The 22218-nt window shown below is 40.4% G+C and overlaps 3 protein-coding genes across 7 annotated transcripts; 1 reads left to right on the top strand and 2 right to left on the bottom strand.

Annotated features, from left to right (window-relative positions):
* Positions 1-230: 230 nt before the first annotated feature.
* On the bottom strand, positions 231-10467 carry TOPORS (TOP1 binding arginine/serine rich protein, E3 ubiquitin ligase). 4 transcript variants are annotated; one of them, XM_027089029.1, is made up of 4 exons: positions 10105-10467; positions 9450-9655; positions 8424-8618; positions 231-3209 (listed from the first exon to the last, which is right to left on the bottom strand). In XM_027089029.1, exon 4 carries the CDS (start codon positions 3204-3206, stop codon positions 273-275), a length of 2934 nt encoding a protein of 977 aa, XP_026944830.1. In that variant the 5' UTR covers positions 3207-3209; positions 8424-8618; positions 9450-9655; positions 10105-10467; the 3' UTR covers positions 231-272. The 4 variants fall into 4 exon arrangements, with proteins under 4 accessions (XP_026944830.1, XP_026944829.1, XP_026944828.1 ...); XM_027089028.1 differs by lacking the exon at positions 10105-10467 and adding an exon at positions 9771-10020; XM_027089027.1 differs by lacking the exon at positions 9450-9655.
* TZMP1 (transition zone microprotein 1) lies at positions 9993-10683 on the top strand. Its single transcript, XM_027089034.1, has 2 exons — positions 9993-10150; positions 10461-10683. Exons 1-2 carry the CDS (start codon positions 10106-10108, stop codon positions 10563-10565), a joined length of 150 nt encoding a protein of 49 aa, XP_026944835.1. The 5' UTR covers positions 9993-10105; the 3' UTR covers positions 10566-10683.
* Positions 10684-11121: 438 nt separating this feature from the next.
* Positions 11122-21928, bottom strand: NDUFB6 (NADH:ubiquinone oxidoreductase subunit B6). Of its 2 annotated transcripts, XM_027089032.1 has the most exons (4): positions 21632-21918; positions 19612-19704; positions 14719-14763; positions 11122-11300 (listed from the first exon to the last, which is right to left on the bottom strand). In XM_027089032.1, exons 1-4 carry the CDS (start codon positions 21809-21811, stop codon positions 11232-11234), a joined length of 387 nt encoding a protein of 128 aa, XP_026944833.1. In that variant the 5' UTR covers positions 21812-21918; the 3' UTR covers positions 11122-11231. The 2 variants fall into 2 exon arrangements, with proteins under 2 accessions (XP_026944833.1, XP_026944834.1); XM_027089033.1 differs by lacking the exon at positions 19612-19704 and having other exon boundaries at positions 21632-21928.
* Between the last annotated feature and the right edge of the window lie 290 nt (positions 21929-22218).

Genomic DNA, 22218 nt, shown 5'->3' with positions numbered 1-22218 from the left:
ACGCGCAGGCTCAGCGGCCATGGCTCACAGGCCCAGCCACTCCGCGGCATGTGGGATCTTCCCAGACCAGGACACGAACCCATGTCCCCTGCATCGGCAGGCGAACTCTCAACCACTGTGCCACCAGGGAAGCCCTACACAAAATATTTTTAAGGGGGAAAAGAGTTTTTTCACCAAGTGTCATCTTTAAACAGACTGCAGTAGATGACATTGTTCTTTTTTTTTTTTCCTTTTTATACCACCAGAATTCTCAATGAGACGCTTTGGCAGTTTTAAGACATATCATGGTCTCTACCAAGAGACACTGACATTAATGATATCCGTGGAGATGGCAATCGCCTTGATGACTCAGTTTGATAAGAGACATTACTGGGCTGGCTCTCCAAATCAGAAGCAAAGGTGCTCTCTTCTCTTACATCAAGAGTCTGTTCAATTGAAGCTGCCTGGGGTGAAATATTATCTACAGTTTTGTTGGCATTATTCAAGTTGTTATTAAGTGTGGTAATGTCACACTCCTTGCCCAGGACACCAAATTCATCTTCTATTGTAACTACATCTTTAGTTTCAAATGGTCCCAAGGAAGGAACCAAAAATTCGTTTTGTAGAGGGTCTTGAGGACCACTAAGGTCACATTCTGTATCCTCCTTTACTTCAGAATCCTTATCACTGTCACTGTCAATGGTAATCACAACTGGGGAACGTGAAGCATTATCACCATGGTGTTTTTTATGCTTCCTCTTATGTTTTTTCTTTTTCTTTTTATGGTGTCTAGTTGTATCGGTAGCTTTCCCTTCATAAACTATCTCTACACTTAGGCTCCGGGTCCTTTTTCTTCTCTTGTGCTTTGTCTCTCTGTCTGATGATCGGCTATCTGAAAAGCTGTCACTCTCATTTTTGTAGCTTCCATCCAATTTTGATGAAGATTTTGAGTAATGACCTTCCTTTACTTTAGAAGCAAATTCCCGAGATGGTTGAGCCACATCGTTAGAACCCTCCAAATGCCGTGTTTTGTATTTTCGTTTCCCACCAGGCTTTTCATTTCTCACCCGGTCAGGCCCTGTAGATGCAGTCTTTGATCTAGTACTAGATAGGCTCCTTGATCTATGCCTTTCATAGTAGTAATATTTCCTTTCACTGTGGTTATTTTTTTTTCTAGCATTTGTTCTTTCAGAAAAAGACTGAATTCTAAATTCTGGACTTGAAGATTGTCTGGAATAATGAGCTCTGGACAGAGTCCTCCTCCTGTAAGATGATTCATAGCCATCCCTGTCCTTGTTTCTACTATAGTAAGTATACTCCCACTTGTATCTGCTTCCATAATTATTTCTTAAATAGTAACGATCTCGATTTCTGCTCCGTGACCTTCTTTTACCACGATCACTGCTACGAGATCTTGATCTGCTTGTGCTTTCACTACTTAGAGATAGAGTTTGGCTTCTTCTTGACCAACTGCTATCTCTAGTTCTTGATCTCTTTTTGTCTCTTCTACCTCTGGGTCTGCTACTCTCCCTGCTTCTGGATCGTCTGCTTTTCATTCTTTTCTTCCCATGATGCTTCCTATGATTCTTCTGATCATGCCCACTCCTACTCTGGGAACATGAATCTGAACTTCTGGATCTTCCCCTCCTTCTGTGTCTGCGGGTATATGGGGAATATACTCTGTCTCCTCTGATGGATGAGCTCAGGTCTCTGGGAGAGGACAATGATACAGACTGTTTCTCTTCCTTCTTTGATTTGATTCTTGTACCAGAATCACAATGACCTTTATTTATTTGTTCATCCTTTCCAAGGAGAGAGTGTGGAGATGAACATCTACTAACATCACTATCACCAGAACTGTAAGACTGCTCTTGTTCTTGCGCCTTCACGGTCTCCATTTTCTCGTAGGAACCTAACTCCTCAGAATCAGAGGACAGTTCAACAAGTTCTGGGGTCCTCTCAGCTAGTGGTTTAACAAACCCAACAATGACACAATTATCTGAAGAAGAATCACTGTCATTATTTATGTCATCATTGGTTTGTACTGCTTGCATCTGAGATGTGGCTCTTCCTGTTACAAGTTCTTCATCTGAACTGTCGGAAGTATTTAAAAGGGAAGACATGGCAGCATGTACCTGCTCTGAGCTTGAATAAGATGGCCCTGGAGTTTCATCATCCCATGGTGCCTGACTAACAGTAGCTACATTAACGTCCAGCTCTTGGGTCTCTGCTTCATCGGGAGATATTGTTATGACTGAAGAATCAGAATGGCTACCTTCTTCATATGAAGGAGCAGGACAATCATAATTTGCATGCTGGTCAAAGGCTGCCATGTTAAATGGAGATCGGGCAAAACTGATAAATTCGTGTATAAAATGCTCAGTCCGATTAAGTAAAAATGGCCTTAAATCAGACACAAATGCCTGACTCTCCAAGTCATAGCGAGTAACATTACTCATGATGATATGCTGGACAATATTCACTAATGATCCATGAGCTCCAAACAGAACTGTGAGTTCACGTTTTAACCAGGGGACTAATCTGTGAAGGCAAGCCGGATTTCTACGGAAAAATTCAGCTGAAATATCCCTATAGCGGCCACCATCTTCAATATTTCTAACTCGAGCACCAGCACGATAGAGAGTTCGCCTAAAATTAATAATATCCTGTTCTTGAATTTTCCGCAAAGATCTTTCATCTGCAGTAGCTGGCCTCCGTATTGCAATCTGTCTCATAAATGGAGGAATTTCACCATCTCTAGGTCTTGCTGAAATGCCTAACCCTTCAAATATTACTCCACTATCTGGTGGAGTTGTTGTTCTTCTATTCATGGTACTATTAGGTGAATAAATAGAAGCACTTCGTTCCCTTGTCATAGTTGTACGATAGCGGAATCGTCGAACATCAGGGGTAGCAAAAGAACCATTGTATGAAGGCCTTAGGACATACTCCTTGAAGTCGTCTTCTGCCCTCACAGAATGGAAAATAGAATCAAAGGGCTGTTTACATAGTGGACATTCAGCTTTGTTTTTTGACCACTCCTGTACACAGCGAAAACAGAACTTATGTAAACAGCGATCTAAGTAAGACACATTATCAAATCTATCCAAGCATATAGGACACTTAGAATCAGGAGATGCATCAGCTGGTACTGTCTGTTGCAATTTGCTAGTGCCAGCTTTAGGTGAAAAGTTGTCCATTTTAAATTCCTTAGCGGCTGATGCCATTATCTGTAAAAGGGAAAAAAATACATCAGTAACCTGATAAAAAAGAAATGACTAAATCTGAAAAAAAATGCAAATGACTGTGAAACATACTTTGGTAAAAATAGTTAAGTAGTTTATTGTCTTTGTAACATAAAAGGGCAGTGTAGCATAGTAATACAGTACTTAAAGCACAAGCTCTAAAGTCAGATTTCCTGGGTTTGAATCCTGCTGCCACATTACCAGTGTGACTATGGATTAGTTACTAGTTACCATCCTTATGCTTCAATTTCATCTGTAGCTCACTGATACTTGAACCTGCCTCACAAGATTTGTGAAGACGTTTAAAAAAAAAAAAAAAAAAGCCCTTAGAAAAAGTGCCTGGTCCACAGTAAGCTCTCAAATATTATATAATATCCTATTATTCTTTTTTAAAAAATAATTTGATATATACAAAAAAGTACAAAAGAAAATATAGCAAGTACCCATGTATCCTCCACTCAGAGTTAGCAGCTAACATTTTCTCATGGTTTTTCCAGATTTTTTTAAATGTCCGTTTATGTGCTTCCCCGCCGCCCCTGCCATCCTTCTCTAGAAAACAAAAACCAAAAATATCATAATTCTCAGTTGGAGTTATTTCTACACATGGTTTTATATCTTGCATACATATGCCCCAAACACTACGGACTACTCAATTGTTTTCTTTGTAGTATTATACATGTATCTTTAAAAATAGCTTTAGGGAGAAAATTTGCATACCAGAAAGTTCACCTATTTGAACCAATTCTGTGGTTTTTAGTGGAAGATTCTTTCACACAGAAAAAAGGATCTGTTAGTGAAGATTAAATGAAATAACAAAATATAAAAGCACTCATGGGCAGTGCCTGGCTTATAGCAACTGCTGAGTAAATGTTAGTTGCTGTTATTATTACTACACTACTGATATACTACACTATTCTTACTACACTATTATATTCAGTTCATCACGGACTCCTTTCAGCATCCCTAAGAAGCTTTTCTTTGCCTTTTAATCCAGTCAGTCACTAAGTACCTTGAAATCATGTTTTCAGCCTCCTTCCTTACCTTTTCTCACAAGGATCACTAGAATCTTAAAGATTAGTTCTGTTTGCTTTAAATTTGTCAGTTTATATAGACCCATAACTTACAAAATAAATTTTCCAGAGCTGAAATCTAGTTGCATTACATTTTGGCCTTGTTATCTTAGAAATCCCTCTTTAGATGCTTTCTATACTAATCATTTTATAGATGTTATATATTAGTTTCTTCCTTTATGTTTTCCTGGGCCTATTACTGATCTTTCTCCACCATCACAGAAAGTCCCATCATGAGTCAACTGCTATCTAGTCAAATAATAGAATTGCAATTTTCTAAACAAGAAACTCACTGGCCATACCTAGGTCTAACAAAAACAAATAAAGCCCGCGATAAAAACCTATCAATATTATTGTAAAATGTAAGTACTTCACCATAGACTTCAAATTAAACTTGCTCATCTAGGGCATCTTAGCTTTCTCAGAGCTATAACTTAATAGGAAACCAATTAACGCTGAACAAGTTTCTTCAGGGGGTTCCAAATACTTCCAGTCCTCTGTTTCTAGAGTGGAAATGAAAAATTACCTTTGTTCTTAAATAGAAGAGAATTATAAATATATTAATACTAATTGCATTTTTGCTAATATATTTAAAGTCTGGAACCTTAATATTACATAAATTTCTCAGCATTTCCCCCTACTTCTAATATTTTTAAATTCTCCTACTCAGGAGAAAAAAAATCTTTATAATAAAAACCATTAGGATAAGAGACTGTGCATGTGCATTAGGGGAAGGAGTGAAGAGTGAACAGGGCACTGGAGAGATTATCAGATCTGGATTGAAGACCAGGTTTCACCTAAAACTAACTCCATCAACTGGAGAAATCCACATTAACTCTGGACTTTAGTTTGCTCTTCTATATAAAAAAGGGATAACTAGAATTTAAAAAAGACTGGTGAAATTCAAGTTAATACATTTTATTTTAATTTGTTTCTTTGGAATACAGGATTTTAGTGTTTACTAACATTTCCAGTTCACATAAAAATTACAACCCAGAATGCATTCATTAAAAAAAATTATTTGGTAATAACTTGAAGTTCAAATAAAACAAAATCTCAACTAATTATAATTTTAGTCCTCCCTTCCCTAGTTTTATAAGTCTGTTAACCAAATTGACAGCAGCAGTCTAAAGAATGATGAGTAACATCATCCATAGTAGGTAAAAAAGAACAAATTATTAGTCCTGTTTTGTATTTCTATACAGGAATATCTTTCGGTACAAAGAATGGTATTCATCGGAAACACCAAATAATAGCAATGAATATAAATCATCATATAAAGGATTTACTCTTTCAAAATCATCACTAAATACTAAAATTAAAATATTTGCTAATTCAAATGAAGTAGAATTACCACATGACCCAGCAACTCCACACCTATCCATGCAAGAGAAACAAAAACATGCCCACACAAAAATTTGTAAGTGAAGAGTCATAGCAGTGTTTGTCCTAAGAGCTTAAAAGTGGAAATAACCCAAATACCCATCAACTGATGAATATGGAATCTCCATACAATGGAATATTTGACAATAAAAAGGAATAAAGTACTGACACATGCTACAACATGGATGAGTTTTTTCATTATGCTAAATGAAAAAATATCAATCACAAAAGATCACATGTTGTATGCTATTTTATAGGAAATTTACAGAATAGGCAAATGGATAGAAAGCAGAATGGTGGTTGCAGGGGGCAGGGGTATGAGGTTTCTTTCTAGGATGATGAAAATGTTCAATTAGAGTTGCACAAATATACTCCATAAATACACTAAACACCACTGTATTTTATATTTTAAAGAAGTGAACTTTATGCATGAAATATAAATTATATCTCAACAAAACTGTTTCAAAAATACAAATTAAGGCATAGAACAGGGATGGCTAGCAGACAGATTTAAGATTTGAGGTCTGCGGGAGAGTTCCGGGTCAGGTAGTAAAGGTGGACCTGATGATAGATTTAGTGCTTCAGGTTCTAGAAGAAGTCTGTGGTAAAAGTTTCTCTATCCCGGGCTTCCCTGGTGGCGCAGTGGTTGAGAGTCCGCCTGCCGATGCAGGGGACACGGGTTCGTGCCCCGGTCCGGGAAGATCCCACATGCGGTGGAGCGGCTAGGCCCGTGAGCCATGGCTGCTGAGCCTGCGCGTCCGGAGCCTGTGCTCCGCAACGGGAGAGGCCACAACAGTGAGAGGCCCGCGTACCGCAATTAAAAAAAAAAAAAGTTTCTCTATCCCAGCACTCTAGGAATTAGGACTTCAAATTAATTTCCCCATAGGGGATAAGTTAATCAGTTCTTCTGAACCCCTTTCCTTAACTGCCTCCCAAATTCTAAATAAAGTTTACCATCTTTAGAATAAATTGATTAAGCAAAACCTTCCCTTCCCCAAATCTTCAAATGTGTTGGCTTTAACAGGGTAAGAACCCTCCATATCACATGTTGGGGGAAATTTCAGATAATCAACGAGCATACATATCTAGGGAAAAGGGATGGGGGTCGGGGTGGACAGGTGGAGGGTGGTAAAGAGTCGGGAGGCTAGAATCTAAATTAGACCACAAACCGGACATTTAAAAAACTGCACAGGGATACAAAGTAGGAATGCTCTGCAGAATTAAATATTTAATAAAACCAGACTTCCTATAAAAGTCATCTTCTACGGCATTCCTTAAATTATCACTGTATATACAATTTAATCACTGGCTGATTACACTGACGGAGTGATGTTAATTCTAATGTAGAGCCAGGGCTGAGAATCAAAACCACTTACTAATGGCGTGATCCTGAGGAAGTTATTTTATTTCACAAAATCTTACATTTTCTCAATTCTAAAACAGGCTGAGTAACAGTACCCACCTGAAAAGGTGCCTGTGTGAAGGGATATATTCCACATAAACCCGTAGCAAAGTGCTTGGTGGGCTGTAAGAACTTAATATTGTTTTCCTATGTTATGTGAAAATAAAGTTAATTTTGATCATTTCCATCATCCATAACTGATTATAAAATGCCCAGAAAGATGACAGTCTATAACAACTAAATAATTTTCATATTAATATCAATATTGTACTTAATATATCCAAGCAAAGTGGCTAAAAAGGGTTCACAAGTGGATGAACTAGAAATATACCAAATATTAAAAACAATTTGGGCCCAATCTTTTGTGACCTTAAAGAAATCATGTATGTCTCTGAACTGCAATCTAATCACCAATTCCAAGAAATCAAACAGAAGTTATAGTATCTACTAACCAGACCCTAGAAAACTTAAATACTGACCAGACCCTACGATTTTAATTCCAGTTTCAGCAATAAAAAGAATTGCTTGGGAACCATTCCCCTCTAAAGCCACTCATTCCAGATAAGCATGACTGCTTTGGCTGACCCTGTAGCTTTCAAAGTCATTGACTAAAAACAAGCTAAAAAGCCCAACCCTCACCGCTACTAACTTAAATCTTCGGTAACTCTTTCTGAATTTATCTTAAACAATCTTTAAAATTACCTACCAAAAATTCTATTCACTTTTCCTCTCAAATCACTATTTGCCTCATCTCAGTACTGCCCCCTTCCAGTCTACCAATCAGCAGCCCGTGAGGAAAGCGGCGCTGACTTGATGGATGAAGAAGTCACAGGCTCACGGGGTGTAAACAGTGCACAAACTCTAACAGTCACGGCGACAGTCACTTCCTTTGGTTGAGAACTGCCACCTGCCAGGATCTAAGATAAGAACCGCGTACCTTACATAATCGCAACGAACTAAAATACCGTTACTCCCGTTTTACAGACATACTCAGAGAGGTTAGGGGCCCGCCCAAGGTCACATCTCTGACAGCGGCGATGCCACGACTCAGACTCTAACGTTTTGTGTTTTGTGTCGGCTTTTCCCCCCGGAGACCAATCTCCTTCCAGTACACGGCTGGGCTGGCGCCCTCGGGAGCGCTTCTCCGAAAGCAGCCCTCCCCCGCCCACCGGCACGGATCCACAGGTGCGCGGCGGGAGCCGCCGGGACGCCGGCCTGCCGGGCAGCCACTGCGCCTCAGGCCCGGACCGCAGCTCCCTCGACCCTGGGCCTAGCTGCAGGCGGGAGCTCCAGATCGCCCAGCCCTTCCGACCCCGGCGCCCCATTGTTCCCGATCTCACTCACCTCGGAGGATACCGGCGCAGGCCCGGCTGGGGAGCTCGTGGCAAGCTCCCGACGGCCCAGAAAGCTGGGTCGGTGACGGCAAGACCCGCGAAGGCGAACCCGGCGACTTCTCCGCCGGCCCTCAGGAGCGGGAGTAGGCAGGGGCGCTTCACCCTCCTCGCGAGAGAGCGGAGACCCCGGCGGCTGCTGCGACCCCTGCGACGTAAAGAGCTCATCACCAATGGTTGCTTGGGGGTGGTGGCAGAAAGCGGTGGCAGAAAGCGAAACCCACTCCGCGACCCCCAGCAAGTCAAAACACAGCACCCGCCTGCGTAACGCATGCGCGGTAGAGGACGCCGGCACCGAAGGCGGGGCTTAGCGCGCTCGGCCCGAGCCCGGCCCTTCCCCCAACCCCCTCCGCTCCTGGAATGAGAGAGGCCTGACCCACCGAGGCAGAAATCGCTATTTTACCGTCACTCTGGTTGCTACTAATCTCTGGGGATTACAGGGGCACTCGTTTAAAGTTCGCTTCCAATTTACCCGGAAGACACGATAACTAGCTTGGTCTCATTTAAACCTCACCAAACTCTGTGAGAAGTTTCTAAAGCTGTATCTGGTGTATAGATAAAGGAACTGAGTTACCCGGAGGTTAAGGGACTACCTCCGGCTGCAGAGTTAGGAAACAACACCGGGATTCGAATGGAATACCCAAATCAGAGGCCTACAGTTTTCAGAGACAGATCAACTCCAGTACAGGGATAAACAGGGATTCAACCTAAGAGAGTAGGGCCTTGAAATCTTCCCAAAACAGATAACGTTTTTACCCTTCCCCACTCTCCGAAATCTGCATTAAAACTCTGTTTAGGCGACAGCTGAGATTACAGAGACATAACGTCTGGTGCTTAAAGCGGCCCTCTGCCCCATTCTTCGCCTCAAATGTGAGTATCCCGAATATTCCAGGGCTGAACTTGGCTCCGCGTGCCAAACTCTGTCCTTCGGTTTAATATTTGATCGTGCTACCGTCCTAAGCATACAAACGTTCAATACTTGTTGATTGGCAGCTACATTCTGCCGAGTAATTCATGCCACGTTATTTCTTCTTCAGAATATCACTGACATCAACAAGCCATTGCGTTCTCAAAGACTTGTTTCTTGAAGAAAAGCTCAATTAACAGGGATTCCCACAACGATTCGTCAGTTATATAAAAGCGGGTGGTATTCTTGTTTACATCAAAGATGAATACACGAACTACCTACATTGTGGGAACAGATCCGGGAGGAAACATTAATTCTTTGAGCACGAGACGTCGGCGTAGCATTTAAAACGTGGATTTTTCCAAATAAACTTTTAAATGCACACGACGGTACCTTATCTCGTATTAATACTGCTCTGGAACTGAAGGAAGACCGGCTGACGAGTCAAGCCTATCCTTCTAAGTGGCAAAAAACACTTCCAACATACTTTCTCGTTTCTCTCACCTCCTTCCCGAAAGGCGGGCTTGGCCCAGGGTCACGTGACACCGCCCACAGCTCCGGGCGGAAGAGGCCGGCCCAGCCGAGGGGAAACGCACCGGAAGGCGAGTGGGCGGGCACTCGCGCCCGGCTGAAAGATGGCCGCCACCGCCCGGCAGCCACCGCCCCGGAGGTTACTCTAGGGCCTGCGGCTTCCGCCCGTGCCCGCGGACCGCCGCCGTCTCCTTACCATGAAGCCAGTGAGTCGCCGCACCCTGGACCGGATTTATTCAGCGGTAGGTCCCGGGCCTGGAGGGGCTCCACGGAGTCGACTCCTGAGGCCCGCGGGCGAAAGCCCGCTATTTTTTCAGCGCCCAGAAACTCCAAAATCCATTGCTGAATTAAGCCTTTCACTCCCTCACCTCGACTCCGCCTCTTCCGGGAGGACACGCTCTTCCGCTTCTTACGTAAGAGCGGCTTGGTGTACTCGCTTCCGGAACCACATTTATACGAGTTTGTCACTAAAATTCCCACCAACTTGATGGGGGGGAGGAGGAAGTGCCGCTCACGTGTTTTTGCTTTTACTCCTCCTCTTGCATTTCTTAGTTGCTCCTCGCGGTCGTATTGCTCTCCTGGGGATACGTCATCTATGCATCAACTGTAGCTGCACGACGACAGCTAAGGAAGAAATACCCAAAATCTTCGGGATAAATGAAAATTTGTAATTCCTCTGGATTTGATTCTATGCATATACAATTCTTTACCTCATGCTTATCTGACACGTGTCTCGATTTAAAGTAAAATCTTTAATAAAATGCTTCGAAATTCATATTTGTATACCGTCCTTTATAATAACCACTAATATGCTTTTTCATATACTTAGAGATTTGTCTTTTATGTTCCCACATAACAAAGCAACCTACATCTAGGCCTTTTAATCTAAAGTTTCTAAAATACTTCTTTTGAAATGCTTCAGAAAGGCTTTAAAAGTGTGTGGAACTTCTGTTCTTTTATTTGTTTATTGCAACATTTCATTACATTGTATACCTTCACATCACAGTAGATTAAGTACTGTTTAAGAAAAAACTATCATGTGACTAAATAATTTTCTACATGCTGTTTTCCAAATTAAAAATGGCCAGAAAAAGTAGGTGATTGCCCATACCATTTTTTTAGCATGTCCAGTTTTTACTTATTGTTAGATAAGTCATAGAGTCTCAAATTGTACAGAGGGAACCATACAGTTTGGGAAGAAACAGACAACACACATCTGAGTAAACTTTATTAAAGTTACTTTTCCAGAAAATATATTCAGTAAGTGTGGTAATGTAGCAACAAACTTGGGCTCAAACATCTTTGAAATTTTAAAAGTAATCTTCAGTGATGTTGATCAGGAAATTCTTTCATTGGTGGGATTACTTCTCCAGTTTCCAGAATTGTATCACCCTAGAAAAACAAAGATGCATTAGTGAAAAATCTTGTCTGCAGAGGTGATAGTTCCATTTGGTCAGTTCTATTTGGTCATCTGGAAAATCTAGTTCACTTCTGGCATTCACACTTTAAAGGGACAGAGGCAAAATAGAAGCTGTCTAAAGATGAGCAACCAGTATTCAAAATCTTAAGGTGTAAGGGAGAGAATAGGGAAAGTTTCACTCAAAAATGACTAGAAAGGACATGAAAGTTGTCTTTACAAAGTGATAAAAGGATAATCTTTATTTGCTTGGCCCCAAGAAATAGAAGCCCTAGAAAGCTGCAGGTAAACATCTTCAATATAAGGCGGTAATGTATTCCCAGCAACTGAATGTGTTAGGCAGTCACCAGTTTACCGTTTGGCTCAGAATGGATATTAGAAACAGAATGCAAACTTTCCTTGGGCAGCTGGTTCGGGTGTCTTTCCAAACCTAGATGCAGTGTGTATGGCAGAATGGGCATGGACTTTAAAGCCAGAACCAAGTAGTGTGAATCCTGGAACCCTCCACTGACAAGCTGTATAATCTTAGGCAAAGTACTTAGCTTTAATTTCAGCTCTCTGTTTAAGACAGCAGGTTCCATCAGCCTGATAGTCCATGAGTTGACTTAGTAGAGTAGAATTATCCCCATCACCACCTACCATTCCTTGACCTGGTATGGCTCAGGACTGTATAAATTTGTATTATGTTTAAGCCATTATATACTTGGGGGAAAACTTGTTACCACAGCTAGCATTACCCTAACACAGAAATTAATAACTTGAAGTGGTACTAATGCTGCTGTAATAAAAATTGAACCACATGGCACTGGCTTAGCAGTGGGGCTACAAGGACACTGGCATTGGAGGCTATAAGATGGAAACAAAAGGCACTAATAACTTAGAAGCAGACTGTCTAATGAACTTGAGGTTCTAGGAGAAGTACCTGAAAAAACGTTATAGTATGTGTTTAACTACTAGTGGCTGCCTTAGTAATGTATTTTAAGAAACATAAGCTCAGGTAAGAAGTGGCTGATTTGAGAGGAGAAATAAAAATAAGAATCTAAAAATTTGGGACCTTGCAATATTAGAAAATCAGATTGATTGTTTCTGAATCTCTAAACAGTAACAACACTGAAAAGATTCTGAGAAACAGAAGCCCAATAAAACTCAGTAAACAGAGGGACCCAGCACCGTTGCAAAGATCAGACTGAAACAAAGGTAGCCCTTGAACTAGAGTGTGTTTCTGGTGGCTTCCACATAGCTGCCTCTCAACTGAGTTGAGAGAGGCAGTAGAATAAGGACAAAGAAATGAGACAACTATGTATAGAAACCACAGATACTGGCATGTGGGACTGACTAGAAGCAAAAAGATTAGACTCCTACCAAGTATTTTTCTTTCCATGCCTGCCAAATGTGAGAACTAGATGGTCAAACCAAACATACAGACAATAAAAGCCTATGACTGTTTCTGATTAAAACAACCTGTGGCCCTCAACCTTCTGTGAGCAGAAGGTAGATTTTAAAGGCTGTACAACCCTAAGGAGGGCATACTTCCCAGTACTCATTTTAGATGTGGTCTAGGTTGATAATGGAAAAGAAAGAATCCCCTAGACTGAGCCAGGGGCCAGGAAGAACAATGAACAAAGGTGTTTCTTCCAGAAGCAAAATCAGTTCCTGTTCAAGTAACTTCCCACACACAGGGGTTAGGAGGCTTTACAGTGTTTGACCACTGGGGTTTCAGAGCCAAGTGACTGCTATGCTGTCCAAATTCCATCGCTGAATAATGGGCGTGGTTGGGAGGCAAGGGATACAGTTTACTTGCCATTGATCCTCAAATCTCCAAGAGAAGAATCTCCAAGAATAACCCTGACGGATATTACTATACATCATCTGAAGATCTTAGGTTGCAGTGATGTAATGGGACCTTGGGGTTTCTCCCTAGGAAAGGGACTTGTGTTACGTGTGTGGGAAGAAGGAAGCAAAGAGCTATTTGTTGACTAGAAGGATACACTGTGGCAGAGACTCCAGGTATGGGAGGCTGAGAAACATAAAAAAGCACAAAGACATGTGGGATCATGAGAATGAGTTCTGGCCGACAGGACATGAAGAGAAGTGATGTAAGCTACTTCCAAGCTTAGACCTTAAAATCATCCCCTGAGACATCCAGCCCTCTCTTTCCCTATGATCTTGGAGCCTCATAGTCCCAATGGCCTCACTATAATTGTCTGACCTATGCTAGTCTGTGATGTCAACAGAAAATAAACTTTTGTTAAACCACTGAGATTTGGTGGTTTGTTTGTTACTGTCTATCCTATTCTAAGGTATGTACAGATGAGCATTCTTCAGGTCTTCAAAGGGGCAGCTTCTCAAAGGTACAGAAACAGGAAAGAACCACAGTGGCAAAAAATACGGAAGTAGGAGAGATGCTATGGAATCACTATATGGTCTTCTAAAGAGAGTCCTCCTTCTTTTCCTTTGAACAGTAATGTCAAAATAAACAATAAACAAATGTATAAATGGAAGAATAAATAAATTACCTAACTTGTTGAAACCAACAAGATAATTGAGCCTACCTAGGCCCTGACACACATCAATTATACACAATGAAATACAGAAGAAATCCCCTACTATTTCCTAAAGCAGAATTCCAATTGGAAGAGTTAGCCAACTTTGGTAGTTCTCCCTAAAATTCCCTTCTGTTGCAGTCGTCAATGGATTACTGTGACCATGTCATTTGATAGAAGCAAGAATCTACATCAAGTTTTGTTTTCTAAAATTATATAACTTAGAGCTTGATGGTAGTTCATTATCTGTGACTAGAAATGGAACAAGAACATAACATGTATTTGACTCTGCTAAACAATAACCTCCCAAACAGCTAGTAAGATACCAACAGACTAATATGTAATCTTTTAATGATGAAGACTTATTTTAAATTAGGATAATAGCCTACATATTCATAACATAAAATTTAAAGCACACATTGACAGATTATAAATTCACAGATGGAGACGTTACGGTCAAACTGCCATAGGAAATGATAGTTTGGAAATAATAACAGAGGAATTTAGTTGCTGTTACAATGCTCAGGTGTCTGCTCAGGCTAGTGCCCTAAGTCCTTAACCCTACGTGAAATGGCACCAGTGAAAAACTGTTCGTACCTTCAATTCACTTTAGGACTACAAAGGTCGCACAAGCTTTACAGCCAGGGTGAAAAGAAATGTGCCCACATCCCAGGTTCAACTGTAATTGCTACCTCACATTATTTCCTCCTCTTTTTTTTTCTAAGAATATACAAAACAGGCACTTAAACTTTCAGTGAGAAGAAAGGAAAATTTTAGTCTAATGATCACTTGGGAAAGGAAAGAGAAATATAATAAACAGAAGAAAAATCAGAGATGTTTTAAGACTTACTGGGAATATTCTGGGCTTCCTTTCAACGATGGCATATGGTTTTGTCTGCAATAAAAGTAATGCTCTGTTAATTATAGTTTTAGAGTTTCTTATAAAATAGATCATATCCCGATTTTTTTTTTCAGTAGAAACGCTGGCACCAATTTTTTTTCCTTTTTTTTCCCTCATATCCCAAATTTTTAACTTAAGCCCCAAACTTTCACTAAGCTCCAGACTCATACATCCTATTATTTACTCAAGATCTCTACTTGATCAAACAGGCATTGCAAACTTAATCAGGTCCAACACTTAATGTCCCTCAGTGCCAAACTGTTCCCTATCTCTGTAAATGGCATTTTCACTCTCCTAGTTACGAAGGCCCAAAACCCTGACTCCTCAGCAGGAGGAGATTTTATCCTGAATCTTACTGCTTCTCACCACCTCTAGTACTACTACCCTTGTCCAAGCCTTTATCATATTTTCACCTACTAGTCTCCCAGCTTCCGCTCATGCCCTCCCTAAAGTCTATTCTCCACACTGCAGGCAGAGTAGAGTGATTTTTTTAAGATGCATCGCTCCTGTTACTCCTCTGCTAAAAGTTTCATGATCCTTCCAAAAAAAAAAGCCAAAGTCCTTGCTGTGATCTCTAAGAAACGATCTGGCCCTTGGCTACCTCTCTGATCCTCCCTCTCTCTCTCTCTCTCTCTCTCTCTCTCTCTGAACTGTAGCTGCAGTGGCTTCTTTGTATTAATACAATCAGTTAGGCCTGCTTGTGCCTCAGAGCCCTTATGCTTAATGATTCCTCTACGTGAAATGCTCTTCTCCTAAATACTTGCTTGGTCCAGATCCTCATTTCATTTGTGTTTTTCAAATAGCACTTCCTCAAAGAAGCTTAATAAAAATAGCAGTTCCTGTCACTCTCTAGTCTTTTACCCTTAGTTTTTCTTCTATAGACTTATCACCTCCTATAACATTATATACCTCTCTGCTTATCTGCTTATTGCCAGTCTCCCTAAACATTTCATGAAGACAGGAACTCAATCTGCCTTGTATATCCTTGTGTTAAGAACAGTGCCTTGCACATAGGAGGTGCTAAATAAATGTACTAATTAAGCATACACATCTGTACAAGATACCACACCAAAAAATTTAAAAGATTATTGGCATGATTTAAGACTCAGGCAAATTGGAGCCAAAAGCAGGAGAGAAACTCAGAATACAATGTGAGGACATTCAAATGTCTCTAAAAACTGTGGCCAGAGGCAAGAAGATACTGAAATGTCTTCAGAGAGAATGTTAAATTCAATTAAGCATAAAGGTGTTAGCTGAAGTAAACTGGGTGCAACAGTAGAGGATGCAGGCCTAACCAAACCAAGACAAAGAATAAGGTAAAAGAGAGGCTTTGGGACACCTACTGACATAAAACCTTTAACTACGTCCATCTGTGGCTCAGGAAAAATCACCTAGAAGTATGAATCCCTCAGGTAAGCAGCCATATTAATGTCTTGAATTGTCAACCCAGTAACTTCAGCTTGTTAAATTTTCTTCTCTTAGGAGATAAGTGTTTTTTTAATCCTAGAAATATTTAGTTAAATACAGATATGACAAGATAAATTAACCCAGGGTATAAACAGATGAATGTCAAATTTAATAAGTTCTGAAAACACTGGGACAATCCATATATTCTGATATGGAGTATCTGTAATGTTTAAGATAATCAGGCTATTAGAGATTCTAAAAGATTAGTTTTAGGATTCTAGTTAAAATGTGTAATTGATTTAGATGTATGATTTTTAAGTTTAAAAAGATTTTCCTTTTTAGGGTCATTAATATGTCCTATAAATACTTAAAAATAAAACTCAACTTAATTTGAGTTATTTCTTCCTGAAAAAGTATCTTCTGGCTTCACTTTACTTTTTCATTCCTGTTATCTCTGCCCTAACCAGATTCTCATCAACTAATATCTACTAAACTGCAATAGCCTCCAGCTGATTTGCCTGATGTCAATACTTTCCTCCCTACAATTCACCCTACATATCAAGGTTTTTTATGTTTAAATATATCACTTTATCAACTCACTCTCCTATTTAAAAATGGAAGGCTTCCCACTGCCTACCACGTAAAGTTCAACCTCCTCTGCCTAGCTTTCAGGACCTTCCATTTATTGGTTCCACCCTACTAAGCCAAGAGACTCGCAGTTCCAGGCAATCCTATCTTCGGTAAACAAGACCATGCTAACTACTAACTCCTTGTTTTTCTAACTGGAACAGATTTTCTCCTCCATACTTTTACCCAAATCATACCTATCTTCCAACTTTATTATAAACTCCTTGAAGTCAGGAATTTCATCTTATATATTCTTTCCACAGCGATAAAGGAAGACATACTAGGCATTCCATAGTTGACGATCAACAGAGGTAATCTTAGTGAAGAAAACAAAGGTGTTGTCAGCAATCAGAAATTTAAAGAACCCACACAGTCAACAGAGAACAAGTGACATAAAAGTGAATTTTCTGAGAACCCCACTTATTTGTTTCACTCTCCTTTCATCAGGCTACAGGAAAGCAAACCTCAACTGGATTAGCTACAATTTGTTACGCAGTCCCAAACTTTTTTTTTTACTGAATCACTTCATAGTGAATTGCTGACTGGTTTATTACTTTAGTGTGTACTTCCTACAAACAAGGACAATATTCTTAAAATAATCACAATACAGCCATCAGGATCAGAAAATTAACATTGATATATTAATACCTTCTATCTAGTCTGAAGAACCCATTCAAATTTTATCACTTGTCTCCATAACTGTTTGGAGTTATCAAAAAATCCGCCCTTATATAACCAGTTCTCCATCCATCTTGTAGGCTGTTTAAAGTTCTGACTGCCAATGCCATCTCTTTTTTTTTTTTTTGACGAAGCAGATTGTGCCCATGAATCAAGTTCACATGTAGTTGACAAGTCCCTTTAGTCTTCTTCAATCTGGAACAAATCTTCCATGGTTCTTTAACTTTCATGATCTTGACATTTTTGAAGGTAACAAGCCAATTATTATGCAGAAAAGTCCATCAATTAGATTCAGCTTATACATTTTTGGCAGGAACATCGCAAAACATATTGTTTTCTTCTTATTGCATCCTATCAAGTAGTACACAATTTCAGTCTGTCCCATTATTGGTAATGTAATTTAGATTTCTTGATTAAGATGATGTCTGCCAGGTTTCCTCCATTACAAAGTTACTCTTTGTAACAAATAAGTATGTTGAAGGTAGGAATTTGGGGATTAATGTTAGCACCTTTTGATGTTCCCTGGCTGAATAAAATATTACTATGATGATTCTCAAATGGTGACTTTTTTTGTCCATTTCTTATTTACTCTACTGTACAAAAAAAAAAGCTTTCTCTTCTGTCCATTTATTAATTAATTTATATGAGCATGGACTCATGGATTTGCGTTTTATTTATCCAGCTGGCTCTCATCTATTACTATCATTTATTTTGCTGCTCAAATTTGTTCCAGTGGGAGTCTTTTCAAGCTGACTCTGTCCTTTTGATTCATCTCCATCATTCTTTGAACACACTTCTTTACTTTCTGGCACAAGCTCATCTTGTACTTTCCCTGCCCCGGCCCTGGAATCAGCCATTTCTCCAAGGAGCTCTGGATCCTTTCAGTGGAAAACTATATTTAGAAAGTAAGCCCAGCTGCTAGATGTGCTAGTTATTGATACCATGGGGTAGCAATGCTCACAGGCCCTATCAATGGACAGAGCTAGGTAAATCTGCATTTACAGCTATATTTATTTCTATATTTATCAATACATACTAAAACTCATGAGTCACACCAATACTTCCAATTCCATTCCAGTACCACAAGGTTTTCTCCCTGTATTCCATATGCATAACTCCCTTTTCTGACAATGAGAATTCAGGGTTCCAGTATCATCAACGTATGTTCTCATTTGATCAACCTTCCTGTATATAACCAATCTCCTGTCATCTCCACCACCACACTCCAGTATAAATAACCTCCTCACCTCATTCGGTTTCTGATACTTTACTTTGGGTTGCCAACTCCATCACTGCCCCAAACCACACTCCTTCCTGATGTCTTCCTCCCTCACTCAGGTTCCAATATCCTACACCAGGTTGCTGACACTGCTGCCCTCCAAACAGGTACACTCACCAATTCCCTGCCCCCTTACCCACTCAGCAACCCACTCAGGATTTAAGCCTCCTCACTGGGTACAAGAATGCCCTCCTCACTCTTTGGGTTACAAAACTCCATGCTGGGCAACTACCAACACTCTCCCTTCCATGCCACTCCCCAAAATGCACTCCTTCCTCACCCTGCCTGGGATTTAACACCCTACACCAGGGTATCCCTAGCCTTTAAAATATGGCAACAGACTCAATTCAATGCAAGATCTTTCAGTGAAAAAAATTCAAGCTTTTGGACATGCTGAATTCTAAAGAAAGTAAGTTGTGAAAAACCAGACAGAGCAAAGGAAAAGGAAATGATGACAAAGATAACCTTTATCTATTGTGAATTTTATCTTATACCAGATCTGTGCTCAAAAAAAAGGAGCAGAAATTATTTTCTCCCTTCCAACTCAGGACGCTGAGTTTGCACCAGTATTATTAGGTCAACTACATTTCTGATCATTTAAACATTGTTTCATGAGGAAATGCAATTCAAGTTGTAAACAACTAATATAAAGATCAACTTTTTGAAAAACCATACATTACCTAAGTTTCATTAAACCTTTTACCTAAAAGGATTCAAAGTAATTCAAAATCACTTATAAGTGGCAGATTATTTCCACTAAGTAGAGCCGGGTAAGGCATTGCCACATAGGAAATAATTTTGTACAATATTAAAATTAAATTCTGAAAAATACATACTTAAAGCACACTTACATTCACATGATATTTCAGATAATAATGAATAATCCAGAAAGGGATCAGTACATGAGTAAAAGCAAAGATACTGTGTCGGTACGTCTTATAGATCTGGGGGAAAAAAAACATACACAAAATAGATATCTTATTTTTTATACATTTGTGGCAGAAGAAAAAAGCATCAGTGATATAAAAAATCACGATTATTGTAAAATCTCTAAATGCTACGTATTTCCATATAGTCTGTACACCGAATATTTTTACTAAACATAGTGCCTGCTAGGTGACACCTACAGAGTTCAAAGCAAAGGAGGCTTAAGAGAAGCAGCATTTTGCAAAACTATAGTACTGTATTTATAAATATGTTTTTTAAAAGACTTCTAAAAATATCCTTATTATAAGTTTAAGATAAAACATGGCATAAATAATGAAATAATTCTAATCAATTTAACCAGAGTAATCAGAACTACAGAATTTTCAGGTAAAGTCATTTCCCTAATTTATCAATTTCAGATATCCATAATAAACACCACTTGTATCATTCTACCTGTAGGGCAGACAACCTTGAGTGCACTAATGCTGGAAAAAGAATGTTTTACATACTGGGATAAGGGTGTTCCAAGCTCACTTTGAGGTGCCTTCAGACACAGTATTTTTAAAAAGAAAGGCAAAAGACATCTAAAAATGGAACTTTTCCATGGCAGCCAATTTGACTGAAACAGACCTATCCTGTCAGGGAAAAGACAATCTAGATTCTAAGTGTTGTAACAGATATGATTATGAAAGAAAAAGTTAACTCAAAGTAAGGTAAGACAGATTTCAACAAATGATTATTTACTTCCTTACATCACTGGCTGACGGGTGGAATGTCAACTTTCAACCAGTGGATGCCAAATCAGTTAAGTAATGCCAGAGATACAAAGGGTGAGAAGAGAGGAGAGTTCAATTAGAGTTTAATTTTACCATCATAAATAAGTATCTAATACCACTTTCTTAGAAAAATTTGCACCAGACTTTGTAGCACAATAAAATACACATGGATTTCAAAGTGAACTTCTTCAATTCCTAGCCCTGGGACCACAGGTAAATCACTGAATTCCTGCAGGTCTCCGTTTCCACATATTTAAAACGAGGATTAGGGATGGTTTCTACCTTATGGAAGTAAAAAAATAAATAAAGTAACACGTGTAAAACCCTCAGCAAAGTGCCAGGCACAAAGTAAGCACCGAAGTGTTCCTTATATTATTACCATTATTATTAGCCAAAGTTGCAAGGAATTCTGAGATACAGCATTCATCATTCATAATTGATGTGATTTAATTAACGACCTCAAGAAAATATCAGGAGACCCTGAAAATAAAGATAGCACTTGAGTGAGTGACTTTCTGCAAAGTCCAGGAATGGCATTCTTAAAAGAAAGCGTGTGTTCAACGTACGTAGTAGCGGTTAAGAAAGGGGGCTCTTGAATATGACTCACTCAGCATACCAATAGGACCCCTTCTTTAATGGTCATTACATAGAGCTGTATTACCAGCTAGAGGCTCATTGTGCCTTCTGGTAGTCGAGTGCAGAGTTAGTTGGTCTCTATAATCTCAACCTCAAAAATCAGACAAGTGTCTTCAAATACTAAAATCATTGAATTTTAACTCTAGTGAATCCTTGGCCATCATTCTGAGGGAAGGTCTCCACAGTCAAAAGAGAAGCAAGCCTGCAGTGTCCTGTAAAACCCAGGCGAAGATTCGCCTCCTTCTCATCACATTTGACAGCCAAAGGACAAGACCATCCCGAAGCCATACAAGCTCCGGACTCTGACTCCTGACTCCCGACTCCCAGCCTATGATTCCTGGGACCAGTGAGCGTCCCAGCTAAACCTAAGTCTCGGTAGAATCTGATTCTCCCTTGGGGAACTACCGGAACTTTCGGGGGTGGAGCGAGTCAGTCCCTAATGTGGCTACAGTGAGCAGGCGTCCCAGCAGCCAGGCCGGGGTCCGCGACGGGGCGGGAGTCAGGGTGGGAGTGGGGGAGGGCCGTCACTCACCACGTTCTTCCAGGAGGCCCCGTCCTGCAAAAACTTATTCCAGAATTGCTCCATAGGCCACATCCTCCGCGGGGGCAGCACCGGTTCCCGGGGGCTCAGCTCCTGATCCTTCAGCCATCGCCTTCTCAGCTCTCGCAGCTGCTGCAGCCGCAATTTCTCGTCGGACGTATACCCTGACATGTCGCCGCTGATACCAAGGCAGCAGGATACGGCGCGCCCCCGAACCAGGGTCTTGTCACTTATGCGCGCACTTGCACTGCAAAGCGACCTTGCTAGGACGCCAGGGAGCGGCGCGCCGTTAGGACGTCACTCTGGTCCTGCCTCCGAGCGGCTCCAATCTGCGCGTAGTGGCTGGGCATGCGCAAAGCCCTCCACACACCTTCCGGGTTTACTGGCCCAGATTACCAGTGGCGGCAGTGATACCTCAGTTACCGGATGAGGAGGAAAGTGATGAATGAGAGAAAGTATGAGAGCTCAGAGGACTAGAGGTTCTGATAAGGAAGAACTGGTGCGCTGGGAGTTGGAAGCGTGAGAATATGTGATTCAGTGAATGTGACTTCCAAATGCAAAATTCTTCCTTTGCCTCT

This window comes from Aethalodelphis obliquidens, unplaced genomic scaffold (genome assembly GCF_003676395.1).
Source record: "Aethalodelphis obliquidens isolate GAN/ISIS:26980383/991018 unplaced genomic scaffold, ASM367639v1 scaffold64, whole genome shotgun sequence".
Taxonomy (NCBI): Eukaryota; Metazoa; Chordata; class Mammalia; order Artiodactyla; family Delphinidae; genus Aethalodelphis; species Aethalodelphis obliquidens.
This window is presented reverse-complemented; position numbering and strand designations above follow the sequence as displayed.

Excerpts from the sequence above, each read along its gene's own strand:
- TZMP1 (XM_027089034.1), top strand. The coding sequence starts at position 10,106 with ATGAAGCCAGTGAGTCGCCGCACCCTGGACCGGATTTATTCAGCG. Across the intron at positions 10,151-10,460 it reads TGGACCGGATTTATTCAGCG|TTGCTCCTCGCGGTCGTATT; the intron begins GTAGGTCCCGGG and ends TGCATTTCTTAG.
- TOPORS (XM_027089027.1), bottom strand. Across the intron at positions 3,210-8,423 it reads CTGCGCCGGTATCCTCCGAG|ATAATGGCATCAGCCGCTAA; the intron begins GTGAGTGAGATC and ends TCCCTTTTACAG.
- NDUFB6 (XM_027089032.1), bottom strand. The coding sequence starts at position 21,811 with ATGTCAGGGTATACGTCCGACGAGAAATTGCGGCTGCAGCAGCTGCGA. Across the intron at positions 19,705-21,631 it reads GGGCCTCCTGGAAGAACGTG|ATCTATAAGACGTACCGACA; the intron begins GTGAGTGACGGC and ends TTTTTCCCCCAG. Across the intron at positions 14,764-19,611 it reads ATCTGAAATATCATGTGAAT|ACAAAACCATATGCCATCGT; the intron begins GTAAGTGTGCTT and ends CTTTTATTGCAG.